This window comes from Pseudopodoces humilis, chromosome 1 (genome assembly GCF_049639895.1).
Source record: "Pseudopodoces humilis isolate 2021_Gansu_Grassland_sample_001 chromosome 1, ASM4963989v1, whole genome shotgun sequence".
Lineage (NCBI taxonomy): Eukaryota > Metazoa > Chordata > Aves > Passeriformes > Paridae > Pseudopodoces > Pseudopodoces humilis.
In genome coordinates this window covers 14,135,019-14,148,236 of record NC_142200.1, presented here as the reverse complement: position 1 = coordinate 14,148,236, position 13,218 = coordinate 14,135,019, and the positions used below count along the sequence as shown (strand labels likewise).

Sequence of the window (13,218 nt, the reverse complement as noted above, 5' to 3'; positions counted from 1 at the left end):
GATCCCAGCTGCAGTGCTGTGTCCAGCTCTGGAGTCCTCAATGCAGGAAGGCCATGGTCCTGTTGGAGTGAATCCAAAGGAGACCACCTCTGATCACAGAGATGGAATACCTCTCCTATGAAGACGAGCTGAGAGATTTGGGCTTGTTCAGCCTGGAAAAGAAGGCTTTGGGGTGACCTGACTGTGGCCTTCCAGCACCTGAAGGGAGCCTACAGGGACAATGGAGAGGATTTATTGTATTGCATGTAGTGACAGGTCAAGGGGAAATGGCTTCAAACTCAAAGAAAGTGGTACTAGATCAGATATTAGGAAAAAATCCTTAAATGCGAGGGTGGTAAGGCACTGGCACAGGGTGCCCAGAGAAGCTGTGGATGCCCCATCCCTGAAGGTGTTTAAGGCCTGTTCAAGGTTGGATGGAGCTCTGAGCAACCTGGTCTTGTGAAAGGTGTCCTCGCCAATGACAAGGGGGTGGGAACTAAATGATTCTTAAGGTCCCTTCCAACTCAAACCATCCAATGAAACAGAAGATTAGAGGTGAAACTAAATTTTACATGTTATACTAATGTCAAGAAATATGACAATTTCTACTGATAAACACAGAATTCACTTAAATGCATATTCCAGGTTATTTGCAGAGATCTTTGAATTTTTTCTAGATTCTATTACTGAACAGGACTGCATTTTTGACCATTCCTAACATGATGGATGTCTATACATTTTTTCTTTTCTTCTACTTAACTTTAGAATAAAGGCTCTTAAAGCTGTCAGACCAATTTTATCTCAGGAGAAGTACAGGAAAATAATTTTAAAAACAGTTTTCCATTAAGACCTTCAACATCTTAAAGTAATTGATTTGGCAGATATCTTCAGTCTTAAGTATGTTTGGTGGCCAAAAAAAAAAAATTTTATTCCATGAGAAATAATCAACAAGATATTTAATCTAAACATTCTGTTGAAAAACCTAAGGCCAAGACTGAGTAGACTTTAAAAGCAAGGTAGCTTCAGAAAAATGTTGTTTTGAACAGCAACTTCAGAAATAACAAGCCTTAGCCCTCACTGCTTTATCTACTAAGTGTAGCAGTCATCCTTTGGACAGAAGACCTCAAACGCCCCGCAATAATTTACCTTTATCTTGACTTGCTAGAGCCTAAACACCAACATTTATAAAGTCTTTGTAAATACAGTTCTTGGAATAGTAAGCATACATTTATGTCACTCAACAGCTAATTCAACACCAGATGTTAAAATCTTATTTTTGAACTTGACAGAAATTTGGGGCTTAAAAACAATAATTATATAGGAAGCATAACAGAATGATGCATGCCATTTCATACCATCTCCAACGGGTGCAAATATCAAAATATCCTTTTGACAAGAGCAGAAGCTTCTTGGAGTTGAGCCTAAATTCACCAACAATGAACAGCATGTATTGATCTGAGGTGGTCCTCAAGCAGAGGATGCTACATACATTTTCACATTGAAGTTATAACTTATAGGAGTCTGTCAATTTTGTCTCATGTACGTCCTCAGCACCAAGCCATTCTGGAAACCCATGTTAAATTGAATGGGAAGTAGTCTATCTTGAACTATGGGGGGAATGATGTTACATGCGTCTGTACTATATTAATATTTTTGAGTAGGAAGCATATGACAAGCATCCAAAGCTTTCTGTTCCCTAGGTGTCTCATTACATCCCTTGGTACCAAACATAACACTTGCTTAGTTTGTAAACATCAAGACTTCAGATGACTTAACTGCAAGAGGGAACTTCAGTAATCTTTCTACTCCACAATACGTACATGAGGCTAAAGAAAACTACTGAAATCGTAACAGATTATCAATTTAACAAGTCTTTTCTGTCACTACTGCTTGGTTTAGGAACCATTTTCTCCTGTAATTATAGGAATCTATATGGTTTTCCAGATTACCTCTTGCTTATAGCCATCTCACTTTCCTTCAGCATTTGGTTGGGTTTTTTTTCCAACAGGACAAAGAAAGCAGTAATATCCATATGCAGCAATAAGCCAGATATAAGATCCCTTGTCACTTTATCTCAGTAAGTGGCTGACTCAAAGCACAATATTAAGCCAGTGACAGGCCAAGAAGCATTTTATCACTTCTTGAACATTAACTGCTTATGTGCAGTGTTTGGGGCATGGCTGAAAAAGATGTACCTTCCTTACCCTAGAGCTTAGTCTAGAAAAAGTAGACATTGAGTTAATTTATCACTTTCTGAACACTCTTGCACAGATAATGTGTAGATCAGCGGCATGTCAACACAAACCAACAGCAAAGCTTCAACCACCACCAAAAATGCCCAACAGAAAGTACTTCTGAAGTACCTGCTCTTTCAGTTGCTTTATTCCTCTTTTAAAGAACTACTTCCAAACTGCTGAGATTCAAGAGCTCTAGAATCTCCCTAAAAGCAAGAGGAAAAACCATTCTAACAAGATGGGGGCCTCCCTACAGCAACACAGCCTGGCTGCACCTTCCAACAGCCCCCACTTCCAGCCAAGGTGGTTGTGCCCACAGTGGAAGCCCAGATTCGTACAGACACTGCCAAGTGATTGACACACACACTATTCACTCACTGAAGCAAGCTCAGCTGCTGCAAACATGGGTTAGCTGCCCACTCATGCTATTACTGAGATACTTTCGAAGTCACAAAGATTTTTAAAAAAATATCATAGCCTATAAAAAAAAGCTACTTCAAATTACAAAAATCACTGATTTCATGTAAAACCAGACACAGAACACGAAAGAGACCATTTCTCAACACCTAGAACTAAAACTGGTTAATATCCAAAATGGAAAAGACAGACTCAGACAAGACTCCACAGGTAGGTGGAGTTCAGACTGAAGAACTGAAATAGTACAGACACCAAGCCTGCTTCTACACAAGTACAACATTAGAAGGGAAGATTACTGGGTTTTGGCTAGAGGCATGTTGGGTTTTCATAGACTGTGGTTTTCCTTGACTCTGCCAGGAATTTACATTCATCAGCTAGTATCTTGTAGGTACCGTGAAATACCTGTTTAAGTCATTTATTTACTCATGTCCAAGTGAGCTGCTTGTTCTTGCAAAAGGAAGCAGTTAAACACAAACTGCAGTACATCAAAAGAAAAACTAATTAAACAGTGGAGAAAAGCAAAGGTTATTAAAACACAGAAAAATACCGAATGTTAGTCAAGGTGTGTGTTACCAAATAGATCAATCTCTTCTTCATTTTTGTCTCCCTACAGTTGAGTTTTACAGCAGTTCAGATTAACAACCATCTGCAGGGTTAATCACAGACCATTAGCACACTTTAATATTGCCTCAATGCAAGCAAAAATGCACCATTACACATGCGTATTGAAACTTCCCATTGCTGTGTTTACCACACTGGTAAAATACAGTTCTCTGCAATACAAAGTTTCAGAACACATTTCACAGTACATGGATTCATGCACATTCCCATAGAAACCGTCAAGGCCAGGGGCACTGCAGAATCACTTCCTTATAGAAACACTTTGGTAAAACAGCCTCAGGACCTCAACCGTGTGAGTGGCAGGGCATCAGATGTTATTAGCACACTGTCAGGAGGCAGTGATAGGGATGTAATGAGATTAACATCCAAAATTTTGCTGGTTGCAAGAGGTATGGAGCATTTCCCCAGGACTACTTACTATATTATTTCTTCTATTTCCCAGATCTTACTGAACACAAAACTTTTGAAAACATTCAGTATTTCAGGCAGTTTTTTCAAATTGCCAATATAATTCATATTTATTATTTTTAATGAATTCAATATTGAGCCATCATTTCAAGAATGAAAGTTGATGAATATACTCCTTCAGAGCACAACATATGGAAATTATATAGAAGTGGTAGAGACAGGCACAGTTTCAACATTTTCTGCTCAAAACATCAGAGCTTTACATTTATACTTCAACATACAGTTGATACATATGTTCTGTGTACTAGTGAATCACCATTGTTCAAAATTCGTGGCGCTCACCAAGTGATGAGTGTATTCCAAGTTTAAGGTTTTCTTCAGCATCAACTTCTAGCAGCTTCCTATAAAAAATTTTAAAATGACAGCCAAAAGCAGCAGTAGCAGCCTATTCTTTAATCAGATTGTGCCAGACTGCTACCATTTTGAAGCTAAAGAAAAACGGCAATACAGTTAGCCTTATCTATTTGACCTTCAAAAATTAGCGAAGTAAGGCAGACTTAGATAGGGAGAAGGGAATGGGGGCTCATCTGAAACTACTGATCTTTTCCAAAAAACATACCCTGCACAACGAAACTGGAATATGCTATTTAAGGGTGTGTCTTTAAAGCATGCCTTCCATATGCATTCAACAGATGCTTCCAAGTAACCAGTAAAGTCCCTACTGGACATGACTTCCATATCGTTTTAATAATTTATAACTTTCTGCACAACAATTTTTTCCACATTGAAACACTCAGCCTTTCTGGCAAACACTTTGTTATATGCTAAGGGGCTGCAACAGAGACAGATCCTCCTAATAACAGCTAGTACAATCCAGAGAATCAAGCCTGCATGGAGTCTCAGTTTTCCTGCTGACTTAAAAGTATAAAATTGAGAAGAATAAAAAAGCCCAAACCATGAACGACCATTATTGCTTCAGCTTTCCCACTTTTTCAACAGAGATTTGCCTTTGTATCATCATCTGAACACTGCCACATGAAAATCACTTCCAGAAGAGTTCCATTTCTAATAACAGCTACTGTGACAATGAGATTAAAAACAATCATTCTAATTTTATCGCTGAAAGTGCCAATGGAAAAGGCAGTATAGCTTTCAAATTGCTTCCAAGGAGTGATGACAGCTGCTGTAAATATCCTATGTCTCATCTAAAGTTTAAAGACCTTTAAAACTATTAATTCTTTTTGCATTGCTAATAATATAATAGTAAAAACCCTAAGATCTAAGTGCTCAAAACTCAGCCCTCCACTGACAAACCGTTTTGTCAGACTGCATACTTTTCTCAGGTATGCACGAAAAAATACCCAAATATTAGTAAGTGATTTACACCTCCAAGTTCCTAAACACTAAGAATTTGTAAAACAGAAGGGGTATGCACACTGCTTCTTGGACAGATTTGGGCTCCAAAGAATAGGAAGGATGTGCAGCAAACACACTGCAAAGCAGAATACAATGTGTAAGCAGAACAATGGCAAAGACCAACAAGTCTTACATGCTGAAAGCAACATCCTAACACTCACTTTCCAGAAAAAACCCAAATATTTACAAAAGAGAATTAGTCTGTTATTGCAGGCATAAAGCAAAATTCAGGCATATCTTCAAACTCCAGTGAGTAAATAAGCCTCTCTATTAACTTTAAAATTTGATTAAGCCAAAAGAGATTACCAGAATGCTTATCTGGAAAAAATAGCCATATACAAGTCATTCAAAAATATTCCAACATTGATGCTGAAGTAATTTTGCATATGCACATTACAAAAGACATTATCAAAGTTAAGCTCTATTGTCTTGGTTCTAGATTATTGAATAATCATACAAAATACTAACAAGAATATTTATTATACAAGCCTGAATTTTTTCCATGTGGTACATTAACAATTTATTTACTTTCCATTAAGCTGATATGATTCTCATATGTGGTAACCTAATTAAACTCCTACACACAGTTGGTAAAGCTGGTATCATATCTCTGGAATCCTAATGCTGCTGGAAGATTAAAAATAATATTAAAGAAAAGTATGCTCAAAACTGAGAAGGTATTTTGAACATGGGTTTAAGTACAGAAAAACAACACCCAAAGTAACCATACCCAAAAAGTATCTCTAACAAAGAAAGATTAATGATGAAATACTACAACAACAATAAGACTATGTGTATAGATTCATGTATAAGAAGATACATGATCCTTTTTCAAAGAGTAGGGGTAAAAAAAAAAAGTTGGCTGCTCTTTCAAGGCCTTTCATATGACCTATAAAATTTATTTAAAAGGTGAAAGAAAAAGTCCTAAGACTGAATAGGGTGTAGGACTTGTTCATTTCATACACACCACCAAGGGCCTTTCAGAATCTGTACCTGCTGGGTTTCTCCCTAGGGCCTGCAGTTCCATGTACATTTCCCTCACTTACACCACACTGAACATCAGCTGCAAAGCTCTCTTACAACACATTGAAAACCAAAGGAGAACATTTGACAATGTTCAGTGTGCAAGCAGACATAATGCACTGCCTCAGCAACAAAGCCATCACTGGTAACCTCCCAACACATAGAGTCAAAGTTAATGCCAACCAGGACAAAAAATAATGACTATTATCAGCTGCATTTTAGATGCAACACTTTCATCACTAAAAGGTAAGAATTTATTCAAAAGGTATCTGGTAAAAATAATCTTGTATTTTTATTTCTCTCAGTATTAACACACCCAAATAGGAATCAGAAGAGCATGATCTCCTGTTTTCACAGGAGCTTTGAATACACAATTACCACACCAGAGACCAGTTCAATATGCACATAAGAGGGACAAAAAATCCTTTAAAAGAACTTTAACTGCTAATGACAGCAGTGTAAAGGGCAACACATTATTTCTCTTTGCATGCAGGAAAAAAAAATAAAATAAAAGCCTGTTTTAAAGTAAGATTTTCTCCTTAAAGTTTTGAAGGGTAACACTGCTCAACACATTTAAGCCACCTCCACATCTAGATTAACTCCTTTTGTCAGCACACTAGTTTCACGGTATGAAGCGATACCAGATGTTGCAGCTCTAAATGCCTCACTAGGGTACACTTACCAGGACACTTAGGAGATGCTGAGTGCACCACTGCACTCTTACAAATAATTTAAAGTTTGTGCTCTGTTAGCACATATTCACTGCTATCCACTGACAAAACACACTGAAATTTGCATTCTCAGACCATCATGATATGGGTACCTTACCCACTGCAGTTCAAGAAATTTCAAGCCTGAAAATAGTTATATTCCAAGGAGGCTCCTGCCCTTTCAACTTACCAGCACACATTAATGCTTTCTCTTCTGAATTTAAGCACAAATTATATGTCAGAAGTTCACTTCTGGGTTAGATTCATGCAACTCATTGTTAACACATGAAGATTAATAGAATATAAAACAAAGCTCTTCTGTCTTCTCCATGGTTCAAAGTATTCATGAATACATCAAACCAGTATTCAATTCAAACACAACTCTCAAAGCCAGCATAATGTGATCTAATTTTTTAAAGAAACAGGTCAAGGAAAAGTCAGCAAGATTAAACTTCAACTTCAAATTCCATTTTAACTCCTTTGGAAGACATACAAAATACAACACTGCCTGAAGGACATTATTTCCTAAAATACTACTCTAAGCTCTGCAACGTCAAGAAACTGTACAAATAACAGCAGGCAGAACCCACCACTGTGCATTCTTGCAAACTCTTCAGAAAGGGTAAAGAAGGAAAGGGAAAAAAAAAAACAAACACACAAGAAATGCTAGAAAAAACACAATATTAAGCACAACTTAAGAAATGTCAGAGATTTCAGCCAGTTCAATAAAAGGCTTCACCAGTACTACAAAATTACTCAAACACTATGGAAATTGATTGTTTTCTTTCAAGAGTGTCAGAAGTTGCCATTTTAAAAAGTGCTTACACAAACATCTGCAAGTCTTAGAAACTGATTTTCAGTTACCATGGTACCTTCTTCCATTCACTGTGATCAAACATATCCTCCAGAAGGGCTCCTCCCTATGAACTGAGGATACAGCCCAATGTATCCAACCCCTTTAAGGTAAAAATGGATGGTAATAAAAAAACAAGGCACAAGCAACTTAAAGATCATAATTATGAATAGAGTAACTACTGAAAAAGAATTCAATAATGATGTGAGGGTTTTTTAAAAATGCAGACCCATATTCTTATCTATGATTTTGTAAATAAATAAATAAATAAATCATATATATATATATGTACTTACCATAGATAAGAATACAAAGCACTAGGCATATTACAACATCACCAAATCAGGGATGGTGTAATGAAGCTTAAAGTAACAGTCTTTGATGAAATCAGTCCTATCTGACACAAGAGAATGTGGCACTATAGCCACACTGCTGATGGTGGTACACAAATGCAGACAAGGCCTACAACTTTCAACCATCTTCTTGACATATTTATGTTTTGGCCAATGTATGTTTGTATTTACTATAAACAAACTTAAAAAATATCTTAAGGTTTAGTGGCAGTTCATTACTAGTGTTAAGGCTTTTGCACATCAGCAGATATGAAGATATAAGAATAGAAACCTTTTGAGAAGCCTACATAACTTTTGCTACTTTCTACAATGCATAAAAATTTTGTGCAATGGACAATAAGTGTAAAAAGAAATCCTATGCAGTGTTTAAGTAAAAAAGGAACCATCATTCCCATTAATTAAAATGATACAAGCAATGCACATATTAGTGCTTTAGCATGAGTCAGGATCTAGTTATATATGCAAGAGCCATGCATAAGCAAACCTTTTTCAGTCAGCTAACACTGATCCTCAGAACCATTCCTGGGTGTGTAATTTTTTGAACGTGTAAATAAATGCAAGGGTAAGACTTAAAAAGAAAAAGTAATTTGGAGGTTAAGAATTTAGTTAGATGAATTTAGTTACTTTTACCTTCCTTCCTAGAATAACCTCACACAGATTTGCAGAGAACACAACACCTTCCCAAGTAAAACCATATTGCTTTGTAACTAGTCAGAAGGCAAATTAATAAGAACATTTATCTGGCCTAGCAGCACACCTGCCTTGCTAAGAGCTCCCTATCTCCCATCCCAGAGCTGTTATTTTCCAGAAGAAAGTTTCCATATATCCATCACCTGCATGTTAGTGGTCTGACACAACCCACAATCCACCACATGGAATATCTGGTTTTGGACATTAGTTCAGTTTCCAAATAATTCAGACTTAGATTCTCACACTCCAAAAAATGCTACTTACCCTATCAGATCTTATGCCTTTGAATGATACACCAGTTCACTTCTGCCTTCACAGTTTTCTGTGTTGCCTGATATCACTACTGAAATCATGAAAAACGCATAAATATGCCAAGGAAGTGCTCCACAAGTATAATTTTAGACAGTGTAGTAGGGTTAGGAGCTTCCCTAGGGAAGCTTTTTAGAGAAGTGTCCAAGATTTGATGGAAATCTAGCATCTTCCATTAACCTAAAAATCATTCAAAGGAATAACTGTTTATGTTCTAAAATCCATCAGCTTATAGTTTGAAATTTATTGCACCTTACTGAAATTAAAGACTATAATACCAGTGAACCAAATCTGATTAATTTCAGCAGCAGAATTATAAAAAATTTGGATCCCATTGAGGAATTTCTAGAATACAACAAACCTGAGTCCATCAACACCTCTTGCATTAAAAAAAAAAAGTGTAAACAAATTATGGCATTGCTGTACAATTATTTCTGACAGCTTGCAACAATCACAGAATCAGACAATTGCTTAAGTTGGAAAAGATCTCTAAGATCATCAAGTCCCACCGTCAACACAACCCCAGCACAGTATTTACCATGAAACCATGTCTTTAAGTGCCTCGTCTCCGTGTTTCTCTAAATGCTTTTGAGGAATGGTGATTCCACTACCCTGGGCTGCCTGTTCCACTATTTAACCACTCTTTCAATACAGAAATTTTTCCTAATATCCAATTTAAACCTCCCCTGTACCAACCTGAGGCAATTTCCTCTTGTCCTATGACTTGTTACCTTGGAGAAGCGACTGACCCTCACTTTGCTACATCTTCCCCTCAGAGGGTTGTAGAGATGGATAAGGGCCTCCTTTTCTCGAGGCTAAACACACCCAGCTCCCTCAGCTGCTCCTCATCAGACCTGTGCTCCACTCTTCCCCAGCTCCACTGCCCTTCTCTGGAGGTGCTCCAGCACCTCAATGATTTTCTTGTAGCAAAGAGCCCAAAACTGAACATAGGATTTGAGGTGCAGCCTCACCAGTGCTGAGTACATGAGGACAATCACTGCCCTGCACCTGCTGGCCATCCTGTTCCTGATCCTGGCCCAGATGCCATTGGTCTTTTTGGACCAAACTGGCTCATGTTCGGTTGCTGTCAACCAGCACCCCCAGGTTCCTTCCCATCAGTCACTCTTTTCCCAGCCTGTTCACTACTGTAAACACAAGCTTTCGTTGGGCTACTTGACTGCAGACAACATGATGGAATCTCTATTGAAATTTCTACAACAGGAAACAAAGACAATAGGATGCAATATAGGGCACTTAATCTGATCTTTCTGTCTGAATGGCCAAAAACAAATACATGAACTCTTACATCTCACCTAAAGGAAAAATCATATTTTATAATGTGCTTCTGGAGGATTACCAGGTCCACTCAGTTGACCTGAATCAACAGCAGCTCACAAAGCAGATTATATGCCTGACAGAGAAAACCCAGAGCAAAATAAATAAAATTTAACAGTTATTATCGAAGTGTATGGCACCAGCCTGCAGCAGGAGCAGTCTGCTATTCACTGCTGGGTTTTTAGGAACATTTCACAACTGGTCAGTTTTCACCACTCCTTGAAAATGTTCCATGCACCAAAGCCACAGGCACACAGATAGTTGGACAGAACCGGGCAGAAAAAATTTAATTCAAATTTTCTCTTTCACAAGACCTACTATATATAAATAAATTATTCTTCCTCTTCACAAACATTTACTATACTGTATATCTCCAGGATAAGAGCTAAGTACTACCACTAATAATACCAAGCAGGGTTCAAAGCTTGTCTCAAAACTATGATCTTCTTTCTCACAACCAGAATACCAACTCCTTCACACTTCAGCCATAGTGTTCTGTTGAAACTCGGCAAAGATAATGAAGAAACAATGTTTCAATTCTTAATAAGTAACTGTTTTCTTCTGTGTCATTAATAGTATTACCAACTCTCTAAGACTTCAACACAAAAAGATCCAGCAGCAAAGCCAAGAACCAATTTTAGTAGATACTTTTCCACTTTAGGCCTTCATGGATTGTCTGTATTAGGATGGTTCTGTTCTCTGCTAAGTCCCTTTATTTTTCATTAAGCAAACGCAGGAGGTCCTGACAGCCCTGACAGAGAAGGGAAAAAGCACAACAGGCGAAGAAAAAACCCACCGTGCTTGTCAATTCTTACACCTACGGAATTTTCTGGGTATATGGTATGAGCATGAGGTACAAAAGCTGAAAATAGCAACTCCGGGAACAGGGACGGCGCAACTGAAAGATGAAATGGGACATTTAAAGACAACTCGCTCTGCCCTGGACCGGCCTTTGTTTACACAGAACAGGAGCCGTTCCCCTCACCAGGGACGAGCAAGGGGTGCCTGGCCACAGCCGGGAAGCTGGGCAAGGGTCCGATGCCGTTCTTGCCCAGCTTCCCGGGAAGCGCCGGTCCCGGCAGGACACGAGGCTGCGCCGCGGCGCCGCCCCACGGACGGGACCCGCCGGCGGCTCCACGCGGCCACCCCGCCCACCCCCCGCCCGCGGAAGTCCCGGGCCCTGTGCTCACCAGCCCGTCGATCTGCACTTGCTTGACGGCCGAGTCTCCCGCGGCGGCGGCTTTGCCTTTGCCCTTAGCGGCACCGAAGCCGCCACCGGCAGCGGCCGAGCCTTCCTTGCGCGACGCCATCGCTGCCCCCGCACGGCCGGAAAGGGAAACGCGTTGCACCGGAAGCGGCGGCGCGGCCGGGGCGGTGCGCGGCCAAAAGGCCCCGGGCGGAGCGCGGCGAGGTGCGCGCGGGGTCCGGCGTTGCGGCGGTGCTGCCTCAGGGCCCCGCGCCGGGCCTGGCTCGGGCCCGCGTGTGCCTGCAGAGACCGTGCCCCCGCGCCTTGTGCCTTGTGCCCTGCGCCTTGTGCCCTGCGCCTTATACCCTGTGCCCTGCGCCTTATACCCTGTGCCCTGTGCCTTATACCGTGCCACGCGCCTTGTGCCCTGCGCCTTGTGCCCTGCGCCTTGTGCCCTGCGCCTTGCGCCTTCTGCCCTGTGCCTTGTGCCCTGTGCCTTGTCCCAGCTCATCCAGCATGGGATGGGCCAAGACAGCCTTCCCTGCCAGCCTTCCTCTTCACAGAATCACAGAATCATGTACATTGGAAAAAACCTCCAAGATCATCGAGTCCAACCTGTGACCCAACACCACCTTGTCACCTACATCATGGCACTAAGTGCCACGTCCAGGCATTTCTTGAACACTTCCACCGATGATGCTCCCTGGGCAGCCCATTCCAGTGTTTAATCACTTTTTTGGTGAAGAAATTCTACCTGATGTCCAACCTAAACCTCCCCTGGTACAGCTTGAGACCGTGTCCCCTGTTCCTGTCATCCTGTCGCTATCTGCCTGCTACAACCTCCATCTGGCTACAACCTTCTTTGGTTCCAAAATGAGGAATATGTAAAAAAAATTTTAAGAAAATGTTCTTTGACATTTGATCTTTGTATACCTTCAACCCTAATCAACAAGAAAGGAGACTTAAATCTGTGAATTAGGTAGCAGCTAACAAGATCTAAGTGACGTTCAGGCATTAGAAAAAAGAAATGCTTGTTGCCTTGTTAAGATTTAGTGCTGGATATGCTTCAATGTTCTCAGACCTGGGGGGAGGTTAACAAAGAGCTTGGGAAGAAGGATGTGCCACTGACAGTGGACACAAAGAATGCAGAATTTATAGGCCACAAGGACATTGGGCAGAACCCACAAGACAAGGAACTAATAAGGACAACTCAGAAATGGTGCTGAATCAGCTCCTGTGGGGTAAAAGGTAATTCCGGCAGTGGAAAATTAGGACTCAAGAAATCCAGCAACTCAAAGGAAAAAAAAAGACTTAGCACGCAGGCTACTTAACATGAGAAGCAAGAGAATCATTAACCAATAAAAGAACACTAATTAATAAGAGAACTTATCTTCTCAACTCTGTGTGGATTGGCCTCTTGCATACCAGCTGAAAGAACCTGACTGGGGAACATTTTCAGGGAGATGTAGAGAGCAGTAAGGCCCCCCTTGAGCCTCCTTTTCCCCAGGCCAAACACACCCAGCTCTCTCAGCTGCTCTTCATCAGACTTATTCTCCAGACACTTCCCCAGCTCCATTGCCCATCTCTAGATTCGCTCTAGCCCCTTAATGTCCTTCTTGTAGTGAGGGGCCTAAAACTGAACACAGGATTTGAGGTGCAGCCTCACCAGTTCCAGCTGGAGGGG

General features: G+C 40.4%; 1 protein-coding gene across 1 annotated transcript in view; it reads right to left on the bottom strand.

The window, feature by feature from the left end:
• Positions 1–11,685, bottom strand: part of EIF3H (eukaryotic translation initiation factor 3 subunit H) — an 85,525-nt gene extending 73,840 nt beyond the window's left edge. Inside the window, exon 1 of the mRNA XM_005516950.3 lies at positions 11,539–11,685. Coding sequence (XP_005517007.1) covers positions 11,539–11,658 — 120 coding nt within the window. The 5' untranslated portion in view covers positions 11,659–11,685. The remainder of the gene's footprint in view (positions 1–11,538) is intronic.
• Between the last annotated feature and the right edge of the window lie 1,533 nt (positions 11,686–13,218).